The 13,533-nt window shown below is 45.2% G+C and overlaps 1 protein-coding gene across 2 annotated transcripts in view; it reads right to left on the bottom strand.

Moving 5' to 3' along the window:
• GALNT14 (polypeptide N-acetylgalactosaminyltransferase 14) overlaps positions 1-13,533 on the bottom strand; it is a 613,086-nt gene that overhangs the window by 364,099 nt on the left and 235,454 nt on the right. For both annotated transcript variants that reach the window (XM_088444427.1, XM_088444425.1), the window contains exon 2: positions 5,217-5,386. In XM_088444427.1, coding sequence (XP_088300553.1) covers positions 5,217-5,386 — 170 coding nt within the window. The remainder of the gene's footprint in view (positions 1-5,216; positions 5,387-13,533) is intronic.

The following is a 13,533-nucleotide window of genomic DNA, read 5'->3' on the forward strand; positions in this document are numbered from 1 at the left end:
GACCAGAAATGCCGTTTTCTGGTGCGGTATACTGAAGACCAGAAATGCCGTTCTCTGGTGCGGTATATGGAAGACCAGAAATGCCGTTCTCTGGTGCGGTATACTGAAGACTGGAAATTTAGAATTTCAAACTTTCCGCCTCATTTGGGATTATTGACAAAAGTATGTTTTATAAATGTTGCATAGAAAAAAAAGATTTGTCTCATATAACTTGATTCAGAGCTGCCCGCAATCCGCAGCAGTGCCATTGTCCATGTAGTAGAGCAAATTTTTTTTGCAACTGCGCAGGCGCAAAAAAATTCTAAATACCCCTATGATGTGTCGAACAGACTGTACGCACAAAAGTCCTGCTGCGATGGATTCAGGCAGCATCAGAAAGGTGTGGTAAAAGTAATGGGCGATGACTGGGAGGTGGCTACTAGAGCACGCAAAAAAGGGGCATGTCAATGCAAGCGGCTGCATTCATGAACGCACAGCCGCAGGAATAGGTGGCCATGGTCAGACGGTGAAACTCCCCCTGCGATTAGGATTCGAGCAATTTTCAATGGTGCGACTGACGGTGGCATATAGGGATGCACCACTCAATATTACAACATGCACAGGCACTAAAAGTGGGCGTCTTAGTCCATGCACCTTGGGCCACTCCGATGTACACAAAGAAAGCAGTTTATCGGCCATTTGCATAGACTCGCAGATGGGCGAAGGCCAATAGACGCTGCTGTGTGACGTGTGATTTTGTATGAGGCTCACAATCAGGCCACTAGTTGGGAAGAGCAGTTAGACAGAACAGAAGGAATCATTAGGTGTCAGTGAGATAAACAGAAGAGCCACATGGAAGTGAGACAGTTCTGTGCACCTAATGAAATATGCACCAGAATATAGCATGGATAAATTGGCCCCTGTCATGTTTCGTTAGGGTGGCAGTAATAAAAGGAACACAATTATTTCTGTATTAAAATGTATATCAAATGCGTAACCAGCTAGGTCATGTTGATGTAAAGGTAGAACATTTGTTTTCTTTGTTTTTTTAATTAATTTTTTTATTTTCAAAAATTGTTGAAAGGAAATATATCACGGACATGCGATTTTATATGACGGTGTGTAAAATGAAATCAAACTTGATTCTGTCAAAGGATTTCATCCGACAAAAATAAAGAACAACATTTCTGAAAACATCCACAACTGAAACTGTGGTCAGGCAAACACCAAGAAATGCCGTTCTCTGGTGCGGTATATGGAAGACCAGAAATGCTGTTCTCTGGTGCGGTTTATGGAAGACCAGAAATGCCGTTCTCTGGTGCAGTATATGGAAGACTAGAAATGCCGTTCTCTGGTGCGGTATATGGAAGACCAGAAATGCCGTTCTCTGGTGCGGTATATGGAAGACCAGAAATGCCGTTCTCTGGTGCGGTATATGGAAGACCAGAAATGCCGTTATCTGGTGCGGGTTATGGAAGACCAGAAATGCCGTTCTCTGGTGCGGCACATGGAAGACCAGAAATGCCGTTCGCTGGTGCGGTACACGGAAGACCAGAAATGCCGTTCTCTGGTCCAGTATATGGAAGACTAGAAATGCCGCTCTCTAGTGCGGTATATGGAAGACCAGAAATGCCGTTCTCTGGTGCGGTACACGGAAGACCAGAAATGCTGTTCTCTGGTGCAGTATATGGAAGACCAGAAATGCCGTTCTCTGGTGCGGTATATGAAAGACCAGAAATGCTGTTCTCTGGTGTGGTATATGAAAGACCAGAAATGCTGTTCTCTGGTGTGGTATATGGAAGACCAGAAATGCTGTTCTCTGGTGTGGTATATGGAAGACCAGAAATGCCGTTTTCTGGTGCGGTATATGGAAGACCAGAAATGCCGTTCTCTGGTGCGGTATATGGAAGACCAGAAATGCCGTTCGCTGGTGCAGTATATGGAAGACCAGAAATGCCGTTCTCTGGTGCAGGATATGAAGACCAGAAATGCCGTTCTCTGGTGTGGTATATGGAAGACCTGAAATGCCGTTCTCTGGTGCGGTATATGGAAGACCAGAAATGTCGTTCTCTGGTGCAGGATATGAAGACCAGAAATGTCGTTCTCTGGTGCAGGATATGAAGACCAGAAATGCCGTTCTCTGGTGCAGGATATGAAGACCAGAAATGCCGTTCTCTAGTGCGGTATATGGAAGACCAGAAATGCCGTTCTCTGGTGCGGTATATGGAAGACCAGAAATGCCGTTCTCTGGTGCGGTATATGGAAGACCAGAAATGCCGTTCTCTGGTGCGGTATATGGAAGACCAGAAATGCCGTTCTCTAGTGCGGTATATGGAGACCAGAAATGCCGTTCTCTGGTGCGGTATATGGAAGACCAGAAATGCCGTTCTCTAGTGCGGTATATGGAGACCAGAAATGCCGTTCTCTAGTGCAGCATATGGAAGATCAGAAATGCCGTTCTCTGGTGCGGTATATGGAAGGCCAGAAATGCCGTTCTCTAGTGCGGTATATGGAGACCAGAAATGCCGTTCTCTAGTGCGGTATATGGAAGATCAGAAATGCCGTTCTCTGGTGCGGTATATGGAAGACCAGAAATGCCGTTCTCTAGTGCGGTATATGGAGACCAGAAATGCCGTTCTCTAGTGCGGTATATGGAAGATCAGAAATGCCGTTCTCTGGTGCGGTATATGGAAGATCAGAAATGCCGTTCTCTAGTGCGGTATATGGAGACCAGAAATGCCGTTCTCTAGTGCGGTATATGGAAGACCAGAAATGCCGTTCTCTGGTGCGGTATACTGAAGACCAGAAATGCCGTTCTCTGGTGCGGTATACTGAAGACCAGAAATGCCGTTCTCTGGTGCGGTATACTGAAGACCAGAAATGCCGTTCTCTGGTGCGGTATATGGAAGACCAGAAATGCCGTTTTCTGGTGCGGTATACTGAAGACCAGAAATGCCGTTCTCTGGTGCGGTATATGGAAGACCAGAAATGCCGTTCTCTGGTGCGGTATACTGAAGACTGGAAATTTAGAATTTCAAACTTTCCGCCTCATTTGGGATTATTGACAAAAGTATGTTTTATAAATGTTGCATAGAAAAAAAAGATTTGTCTCATATAACTTGATTCAGAGCTGCCCGCAATCCGCAGCAGTGCCATTGTCCACGTAGTAGAGCAAATTTTTTTTGCAACTGCGCAGGCGCAAAAAAATTCTAAATACCCCTATGATGTGTCGAACAGACTGTACGCACAAAAGTCCTGCTGCAATGGATTCAGGCAGCATCAGAAAGGTGTGGTAAAAGTAATGGGCGATGACTGGGAGGTGGCTACTAGAGCACGCAAAAAAGGGGCATGTCAATGCAAGCGGCTGCATTCATGAACGCACAGCCGCAGGAATAGGTGGCCATGGTCAGACGGTGAAACTCCCCCTGCGATTAGGATTCGAGCAATTTTCAATGGTGCGACTGACGGTGGCATATAGGGATGCACCACTCAATATTACAACATGCACAGGCACTAAAAGTGGGCGTCTTAGTCCATGCACCTTGGGCCACTCCGATGTACACAAAGAAAGCAGTTTATCGGCCATTTGCATAGACTCGCAGATGGGCGAAGGCCAATAGACGCTGCTGTGTGACGTGTGATTTTGTATGAGGCTCACAATCAGGCCCCTAGTTGGGAAGAGCAGTTAGACAGAACAGAAGGAATCATTAGGTGTCAGTGAGATAAACAGAAGAGCCACATGGAAGTGAGACAGTTCTGTCTGCCATGGTCAAATAGCAAGTTTTCATAACGTTTTATTTTTTTATATTTCATGTTATGTGTATTTGTTAATAACTGAATTACCCTTCTTTTTAAGGAGTCTGAAGGTAGCCCCACTGGCCGTCACCCAAAAATCGGCCACCATACAGTATTATTCTATTAGGACCTTCTTTAACAGAGAGAAACTGATAATATAATAAATGTATAATTATACTCATCTGTTAATCACTCTTTATATTTAAAAAAAACAAAAAAAAAACAGTAATATAAAGTCATCATAAATCATTATTAAAAACAGTAATTCCACATATAAAGATTTTTTTTTAATAGTAACAGCAGTACTTTTTTATCATTCATTTTTTTTCTTCCTAGCTGTACCCTAACAAAACTCCTTTTCAAAATCTCTCTGGAAGGGAAGCCAGTATGACTGCCACTCACATACACAGACTCACAGGTCTTAGCATGCCATTTGATGGCAGATGGAGGGAAATGAGGAAGAGTATTTTACAGTACACAAAGACAGACGGAGACATCATGTGTCACGCGACTGTGGTTGCCATAGTAGTCACATGACACTGTGGAAACTGCAGAATTAATAAACATTAATAGCATAAAAAAAAACAATAATAAAATGGTAATCACTGAACTTTTTCTTATACTCTGACATATTGAATTATGCTATTTAAAAAGCACCTCATGTTATTAAGGGATTGTTGCTTTAGACGCTATGTCCCAGATATAACTCTGGGCTCTGAACAAAATAGGAATACAATTCCTCAAGTAAAGTATTGTAGGTTGTACACACAGGTCCATTGTGAGAAATCCAGGCTTCTTGTGAGCAGTATAATGCTCATCTGACATAGCTAAAGGGTATAATTCAGGAAAAGACTACCAGTAGGGGGCATCCTATATACCAGGATATGAAGGAAAGCATTGACTGAGCACATCCTATATACCAGGATATGAAGGAAAGCATTGACTGAGCACAGAATGCATTACGGTAAATAAAATTGAACATCTTTCTTATGCTACCATAGTACCCTCCACCTTTCAACATTTATATTTTACCTATCTAATTAAATTGCAATTAAATGCAACTAATTATATGTATCACATTGTTTCACTGGTGGTTATTTAATTACCTACAAGACGTTGTTATTAGTCACAATTATAAGTAGGGCAAAAATCTGAAATCACAAAGCATAGCATGCTATGATGAAAGACAATGCCTCACTTTAAGTCCTAACCTCAGGCTTGCATCCTGTAGATAAGTGGGGATGAGGGTCTCTCCTTCAAACTGCATCTGTTTTTGTGTGAAGACCAGTAATATAGAGACCATCTAGCCAGTGCTGTTGAATAGGAGTGGACGCCTAGATTATCCTACGCTGTCCGCTGATAAATGTCCCATTTTTGTTTTATCATTATGGATTTTGAAATATAAAACAATCATATTGCGCAGAGGAGGTGAATGAGCTGACCTGTAATGCCTGGTATCTTTAATGGCGCGGTCGCTGGGTATGCGCTCGCTTTCCCTCTGATTAAAGGCGTAGAGTCTGTAGGGATCTTCTCCAGGTTTCCATCTTCGGGCATTGAGGTACCTGCGTTCTTCAAACTGGTCCCATAGATCATCCCAATCCACGTCCGCATCCTGCAAAGAGGAAGGAGAACCATTGGAATGAGTCGGGTTCCGTGTCTACCGGTCACTTTATAGCAGGTTACCCAATGGTCAGATAATATTGCCGCATTGCATGGAAGAGAATCATATCTACGGTAGCCCGGATCTCCTGACTCAGAAAACAACACTAGGAGATGGCTCTGAATGTATTTATTGCGGCTAAAATTCCGTATAGATAAATATATTTCCCTACACAAATTTTTTAAATATTTTTGGTTGTATATTTATTATAGGGTACCTGCTTATTCACAGACGGCTGCAAAAAATAAACAGTAACTCACAACTGTGATGTGGAGGAGCATGAAGTATACACTTTGCAAAAAATTCCTCACTGCAACGGGTATCCCGAAGATACCTTGGCGCCTGAGCAGTGTGACAGTGACGCATACACAGTCGGTCGATAATAGCTCAACCACGTAAATATCACCATTGCTTACATCTAGTGGGGGGACCCTAAGGCAGCTGTCACTGGTAGAGGGATTTTTTAAAGCAAATTTTGCTGAAAGTTATAGGTTACGACTTTGCTGAAGGATATAAAGAATAAAGTGAATGTATTTGTATTTTATTACATACATTACTAACTTTGAGACGCTTTTAGATTCTGTATGGCATAGAAAGAGACTTGGACAGGAGCACCCTGTTGTACAAGCCATCTATTTTAAAATTGTAATGAAAAGTTATTTATTAATTAGTTTCCCAATCTCCGACATCCTTTTCCCATGTAATAATTAGTGTACTCCCCAACACTTCCTACACCATCCCCATTACCTCTGTTAGGCTGCATAGTATGCTCCGAGCATCTTTCTCACTCATCTTATTCTCAAAAATAAACTGGGAGAATGGAGAAGTGCTGATTGGCTGAAAGCGCTTCTCCCCCGCTCTCAGCCAATCAGCGCGTCCCTATTCATTTCAGTGAAGAGTGATGGCAAGTGACTTGGACACCTGCGTCGCGGCACTCTGCAGGGTCAGTCCATCGGGTTTGTTATTTGGCCATGATTCATAGATACCTACTTAGATCGAAGAGGATGTGATTCCTGGATGTTGTGGCTATTAAATTAGACAATGACGGATGGGTGGGGAATGATTTTTTTTTTAAATAAATTACAACAACAGTCAGGGTTGTATCTAGGGATCCGAGCGCCCCTGGCAAGGTAATAGACTGACGCCCCCTCCTAATTTCAGGAAGTGCCCCCAGTAGCAGTCCCCTCTATGCAGTGCCCCATCAGTAGTCCCCTCTATGCAGTGCCCCCAGTAGTAGTCCATCCTATGCAGTGCCCCCAGTAGTAGTCCCCCTTGTGCATTGCTCCCAGTAATAGTCCCCCCTATACATTGCCCCCAGTAGTAGTCCCCCCTATACAGTGCCCCCAATAGTGGCCATCCCCCCCCATAACGTGCCCCCAGTAGCGGCATCCCCAATACAATGCCCCCAGTATCAGCCGCCAACACCATAACATACTCCCAGTAGCGGACTCCCTCTATACAGTGCCCCCTAGTAGTCACACTCCCCCCCTGTGCTGTGCCAGAAAAAAAAACACACACACACAGAAAACTTACCTGATCCCCGCTCCTGCCGACGTCTGCCACTGTCCACTCCTCTGGGCCCGCTCTCGCTCTGCACTATGGGATGGGAGAGATGTGATGACATCTCTCATATTACCCGCTGCAGGGGGAGCCGGAAAGGCGGAGCTCATGAGTGAGCCCCAGACAGCTCCCTCCGTGGACACATCAGCCAATGAGAGCCTGCCTGACTCTCATTAGCTGGCTGCTATAACAAACACACCACCGCCGCTGGCAGCATTGTGTGTTTGTTACTGTGTAGGGCAGACCGCTCTCTCTGCGGTCTGCCCTAAACTTGTGGGGCCCGGAGAACTAGCGGGGCTAGTTCAAGCCCCTGCGGTAGTCCACCCATTGTCTGCTAGCACTGCCGGACGGCACCCCCCTTTGGCCGGCGCCCCTGGCGAGTGCCATCCTGGCCAACAGGCCCTTAATGTCTGAACATCCTAGCACTTGTGATTGAATATGTGCCATCATGCCAGGGCAGGCATGCTGGACTTGTAGGTTGCTTGTTAAGCCATAGACATATTTAGAATTGGTGCTGGGTGTGCAGTGCACATGGGCTCCTGGGTCCAGGGGGGCCCCAACACAATTAACCATTTATTCACTTTTACCATTTATTCTCTTTTTAATGAAGCCTGCACAGATCATACTCATCTGTGCAGTGCTTTCAATCCGCCACTGATTATTGGCGGATTCTATCGGAAAGGGGTTCTATCCGATAGGGTTTTAGACAGAGAAAAATACGCTGGACAACTCCGTCTCATTTCTATTGACACTCACATCCAATGGTTATTAAATACTGTATTTTTAGACAGCAATCCGACAGTGATGTCCAGCAGATTGCTATACTGTAAATGGCAAACCTAATTCTTAGTCAATTTAGCCCTAGGTGTACGAGGACACATCTGTATGTCTGTTCCGTCTGAGCTGTATGTGATAGTACATGTCAGGATGAATATGGAGCATTGATTTTAATAAAGTCCCCACAACTGTAATACTGACTGATGGATGGGTGATTACAGAACATACCACAGGCAGCAGAAGCATGGCCTGTATAATGTTCAAATAAATTCCATGTCTACTTCTCCATTGGGAGCAATAATCCCTATTGAAATTAGTTTTTGCAACATGTGCAGGAAGCAACTTGGATGGATACATAGCATTGTGGGTATGAAACCCAACTATGCAACCCAACTATTACTGCCAGTGTATCATTGAAGAGAAACCGAAAGATTAAATAAGAAAAGAGGTGTTTTAAACCTCTAGGATGGGGGCCGGCATGTATGCAAATGACTGGTGGGAGTTAGCCTATGGCAGTTAGGGGCGGGTTTGCAACAGGAACTTTATATAATGGGCTTGAAGCGTGGGCTTAACCCTCTTTGTTCCAGATTTCCCGCGCTCTCCCTCCCCTATAAATTTTTGTATGCAGTGGGTTTGTCTTGGGTGGCGGGAAAGAACGGCAGGTCACCAGTCCGGGTGCAATTATGATTTAAGGGCGCTACCTTCGTTGACTGGTAGTTGGCTGTACCAACCTAACGGGGGGCAGTATCACCACTTAAACGGGTGGGAAGTCAAGATGGGGGTGAGCGTTACCTTTTTGTTGATGATATGAGTTACATGGTTATGTGTATGCACTCTGGGCGATCTACGCCTGCTATGCCTTTTGTTGTTTGTGTGTGGGCATAGCAGACCTGGCTGATTTCTGGCCGTCCTTTCTTTGCCACCATACAACCTTAAATAAATAATAAATAATAATAATTTATTTTGCTCCAATAAATCGCCATCAAGTTATCTGCCAAATCCACGTCTCAGTGTCTTTATTTTAAGTTAGTATGGTGGTTTGCACACATGACACACCTCATCCGATAGAAGGTTTATTACAATTTGGCTTGATTTTAAAAAATTAATTTAAACTTTAAACTTGTGCGGAATTTATACATTTATTAGATAATCAGCCTGACCCAGAACCACAGACCCTGATAAATCACATCTCTTCCTTTCTCACTATACTGATAAACACATTATTCCACTATAGAGGGCATATCAGTAATCGTATGCTCTTATCTCTGTCACCGGTAGTAACCACGCTATCTAACTACGCCGACTATGCCGTGTGCGGCACGAATAGGTGATGTTATCGCTCACACAAGCGTAATAGTGATCAGCAAGATACTGGCGCAATATTGTTATGCCTCTAATGATACCTGTGCTCTTACCCTATAATAAATTTCTGTTATCGCTTTCTTGTTGCAAGTCAAAAAAAAAATATATGCCTCTTTGCAGCGTGATATTTATCCAATAATTGATTTTTATTCACCTTCTGGCCACACATTTATCATGGTAATAAGGCTCTGAAGCTAGTCTCTGACACTGTCTATTTACAAGTGTATGGGGATGAGCAGTCAGCTGTAGCTGGGAGGTGTCTGAGAAGAAATCAATTTTTAAATGAATTATTTTCTGCATTGTAAAAGATGTAGGTAACTAAGTGGTTACCTTTATTCCCAATGCTGCATTGAGTTCAATCTGACCTATACTGACATTAGCTTTGTATTTGCTAATCACATTGCCATGAGAGGATTCTACAGCCTCCCACACCCACACCCACACACACACACCCACACACACACACACACCCACACACACACACACACACCCACACATACACACACACACCCACACATACACACACACACCCACACACACACACACACACACACACCCATACACCACCATCGTGCACAATCAACTCCTGTCAATTATTTGGCACAGTCTATAAAATTATATTTAGAATCTGATTGGTTGCTTTGGGAAACTTCTCTATTTGAGCTATCTCCAAGGCTTGATACATCTCCCCCTGTGAGAGAGACTGGTGCTGAGTACACACTTATCAAATCTGCAGTCAATCCAACCCCCGACTGACTGGTTGGTCCAACATTGGACAAGTGAGTACCCTCACCTGAGTGATGCTTTCAGCTGAGCCTGGTCGCCTGGTCGTAACACCAGGTCCATGGTTTGACTGCGTGCCTAGATCCTGGTGGATCCAGTCCCCGTCGGCCATTACTGCAGAGTTCGGCAGCAGACATGGGTTCATCAGTGGTGGGTTTCCACTGCTGCCCCACATGTACAACAGTGGCTCGACCAATTTAAAAACGCGAGGCGTGACTGGTTCACTTGTGACACCATTTTTTTAAATTCTAGATGGCTATTGCAGACCAATGACTGCTTGCCGTGTCATCGCCCCACCCCATGGGGTTGGCTGATATTAGCCAGTGCGAGATAGCAGCAGGAAGTCCGTTGGCGTAGAAGGAGCAAAGAACAGCTCATGAAGATTGAAGCTGAAAAATATGCTGGAAGTCCTGGGTGGCAGTGGCCATTACAAAAGAGCTTAAACAGGACATCGCCCACTAGGTGAACAGTATTTTTTCAATAAATTACTAAAATATTCAGGGGGCGATTCAATTGTTAGCCCCTGTGGCTGCAGGTGCCGGGCGCCCGACAGAGCAATTCAATTGTTGCTCTGTACGGGTGAGTACAGCCGCGGGCGCAAACATTTCAGCTCGCAGACCCCGGGGCTCTGAGCAGAGATGTGCGATGAGTCGACACCTTGGGCACCTGAACAGGGGTTCGGGCACCCAAAGCAGGACTTTAGACGGGTTTAGCCGCGCAAAGCCATGCTGGCACTAGTGGTTCCACACATGCCATCATGCTGGGGGAGGCTTGCTGGTACTTTTAGTCTGTCTGTAAAGAACAATATTACTTTCTATGTTTTACACATTAACCCTGCACCCAGTGCCACTGGGGCTGGTTGTTCCTCAGAAAGGGGAACCCCATTTTATTTGGGGGTCTCTACTTTCAGAGGAATTCTAGCACTGGGCTGACCGGTTTGCCCTGCTATGGCATTATCTCACCGGCTGGGGAAATTATTTTTTGATTTGAAAAATTAATTTTCTCTCAATTTATCTATATGAAACACATCACAAAACAGGAACATTACTACCATGGGTGCAGGGGGAGCTGTTGCTAGGGGGTTTGTTGTAGAACCTGTAGCCAGGTTTGCAGTAGGATTGTATAAACAGCCTGATCTGGTGTTGGATCTTCTGAGGATTGGACAAGTGTGTATGAGTTGCCCTGTGCAACAGTGTGAAAACACTGCCATCTACCCAGCAATCCCCGCTCCCCCTCCCGGCCTGATCTTGCCCCAGACTCATGGGTTTTTGCACACAGCCCTATGGGACTGCAAACTAAAATAGATGAACTAGGCGGAACTATAAATGCAGCATATAGCCGCCATTCATTTGGGATGTGAGTAATACCCCTTTTCCACCAAAATTCTGGGTTTGACCCGGAGTTGGAACCGGGTTCCTATCCGGATAAGACCCGGAATTTAGCCGGCGCCGACTCGGGATATTCCCGAGTCGGCGCCGCTCACACCGCAGTCGGATCTGCATAGACCCAGCTTTTCCGGCGTGAAAGTGGACGCTTGGAGATGACGTCAACTCCAAGTGCCACTGAAGCCGGACCAATCGGCCCGGCTTGCGGCGCACTGCAGGTCATCAAGACCCGGAGTGTGCCGTACACAGAGCAGGGTTTCACGGGCTACGCCCGTGTTAAACCCTGCTATATACCTGGGTTGGATTGCCAGGTAAATCCAACCCTCACCCCTTTTACACCAAGGAGCTGCCGGGTTGACCCTGCAATAACCCGGGTTTTAGCTCCGGTGTAAAAGGGGTATTAGTCACATCTACTTAAATGGACCCCTAAGTGGGAGATTTAGCAAGCCTTCTAAAGACGACCAGTGGAGATGTTGCCCATAGCAACCAACCAGATTGTAGTTATTTTATAGAATGTCTTAGCTAAATGATAGTTAGAATCTCCGCCCTAAATGTGAGGGGTGAACAAGAGGATGGAGTCTAGGATGAGGGGGGCAGTGGAGAGTGGTGGCATTGGTGGTGAGATGTACCACTGTTGTCTGTAATCACATGGCATATCTGATCACCAAAGGACCGGAAGGGTTGAGATCTACACTAATATGGGTGTGGTTTGTCCAGAACTGGTCATGGCGTGGCCTCTTTTATGTTATGTAAAGTTCCTATATCAGTAGCAGTTGCATCGGGGTACACGTGACTCTTACCCTCCCCCACCCCAAAATATGCATGATTATTTTTATATATTTTTTTATTATTATGATATTATTTGTTTTATACATATTGGATTTATAGCGGTGGGGGCCATGGGAGCCAGCTCAGGAGGTGCTGTGGGTGCTAAATCAGCCCCAATATTTGTGCTGGCCGCCATCATGACTTTGCATACCCCTTTGGAGTGATATAGTGGAAAATTTGTGCACTACCCAAATTTATTAAACGCTGGCTCCCATGGCGGAGGCCACGGAGCTTATTGGGGATGGAGGAAGGGACACAGCAAAAGCTTTTTGGGAACTGCTGAAAGGCTGGGGGGGGGCTATTATTTTAATTCTATGAGGATGGACTAAACTTTTTTCCTGTGTCAGTGTTCCCAATTCTTTACCCGCTCCCATTTAATTCTACCAATTAATCCTTTTTAGAAACTGGAGACGCTTTACCATAGCATGCATGTCTACTCTCCCGGGAATCGCGGGAGGCTCCCGATTTTTCGGGTAACCCCCCGCGATCTCGGAAGAGTAGGCATATCTCCCGCATCCCGTCTACTTCCTAGTGAAGTGAGCAGGATGGGGAGATTTTACCTGAAATTATCGGGCCCGCCGGGAAGGGGCGGGGCTAAATTAGGCAAATCGCATCATTTAGCCACGCCCCTCCTCACGGACCCGCAAATCACGGGGGTTTTCTGTAAAGGGGGCGGGGCCTAATGCAGTCTATTGTCTGGCCCCGCCCCCCGAAGAGGAGAGCAGCAGGTCCCCTCCTGCTGCTCCCGGAAAGCTGCCCAGCAATGTAGGCAAGTATGTACCATAGCTGAAGGAGTTAAACAGCTATTTAATTTTGGCATGTTCTGCAAAGCCCGTACCAGTGCTTGATATTAATTACTAGCACAAGACTCGCTGAAGGGAAGCGCTGCTCGGCCAGGGCCTGTGACAGTCAAAATGTCATTCCCAATAGAAAATGTACTGTACAGCTTACTGCTCTGATAAAGCGTTAACTCCTTTGTTATGAAAGGTACACATTAAAAAACACTTACAGCATCTAATTATCACTATATCATTTCATCCGTGAAGAATTACAGTATATACCCGAGGTCTTTCCGCGCCGCATCGCCAGCTCGCTGCACCAGGGAGATAAAATTCCGTTACTCGCAGAGAAGGGAGAGGTTTCGTCTCAGGCTTTGTCAGACAATTTGGATGTGTTGTAAAATGAGACAATTAGGTCAGTGGTTGCTCGATAAACATATGATTAAGGATGCGGCGCGGAATATTGATTACTCGTTGTTTCGGAAGAAGAAAGCCGTAGCAGGTACTAAGTTACACTTTCCCAGGACTAACTTAAAGCACTTTTCCAACTGGGTAAATAAATGTGCATTATAAACACATTTTATTATCACTTACATCCAGTAGCATCACCAGTCAGTGGGATCAC

Source organism: Taudactylus pleione, unplaced genomic scaffold, assembly GCF_031769625.1.
Source record: "Taudactylus pleione unplaced genomic scaffold, aTauple2 ptg000363l, whole genome shotgun sequence".
Taxonomy (NCBI): Eukaryota; Metazoa; Chordata; class Amphibia; order Anura; family Myobatrachidae; genus Taudactylus; species Taudactylus pleione.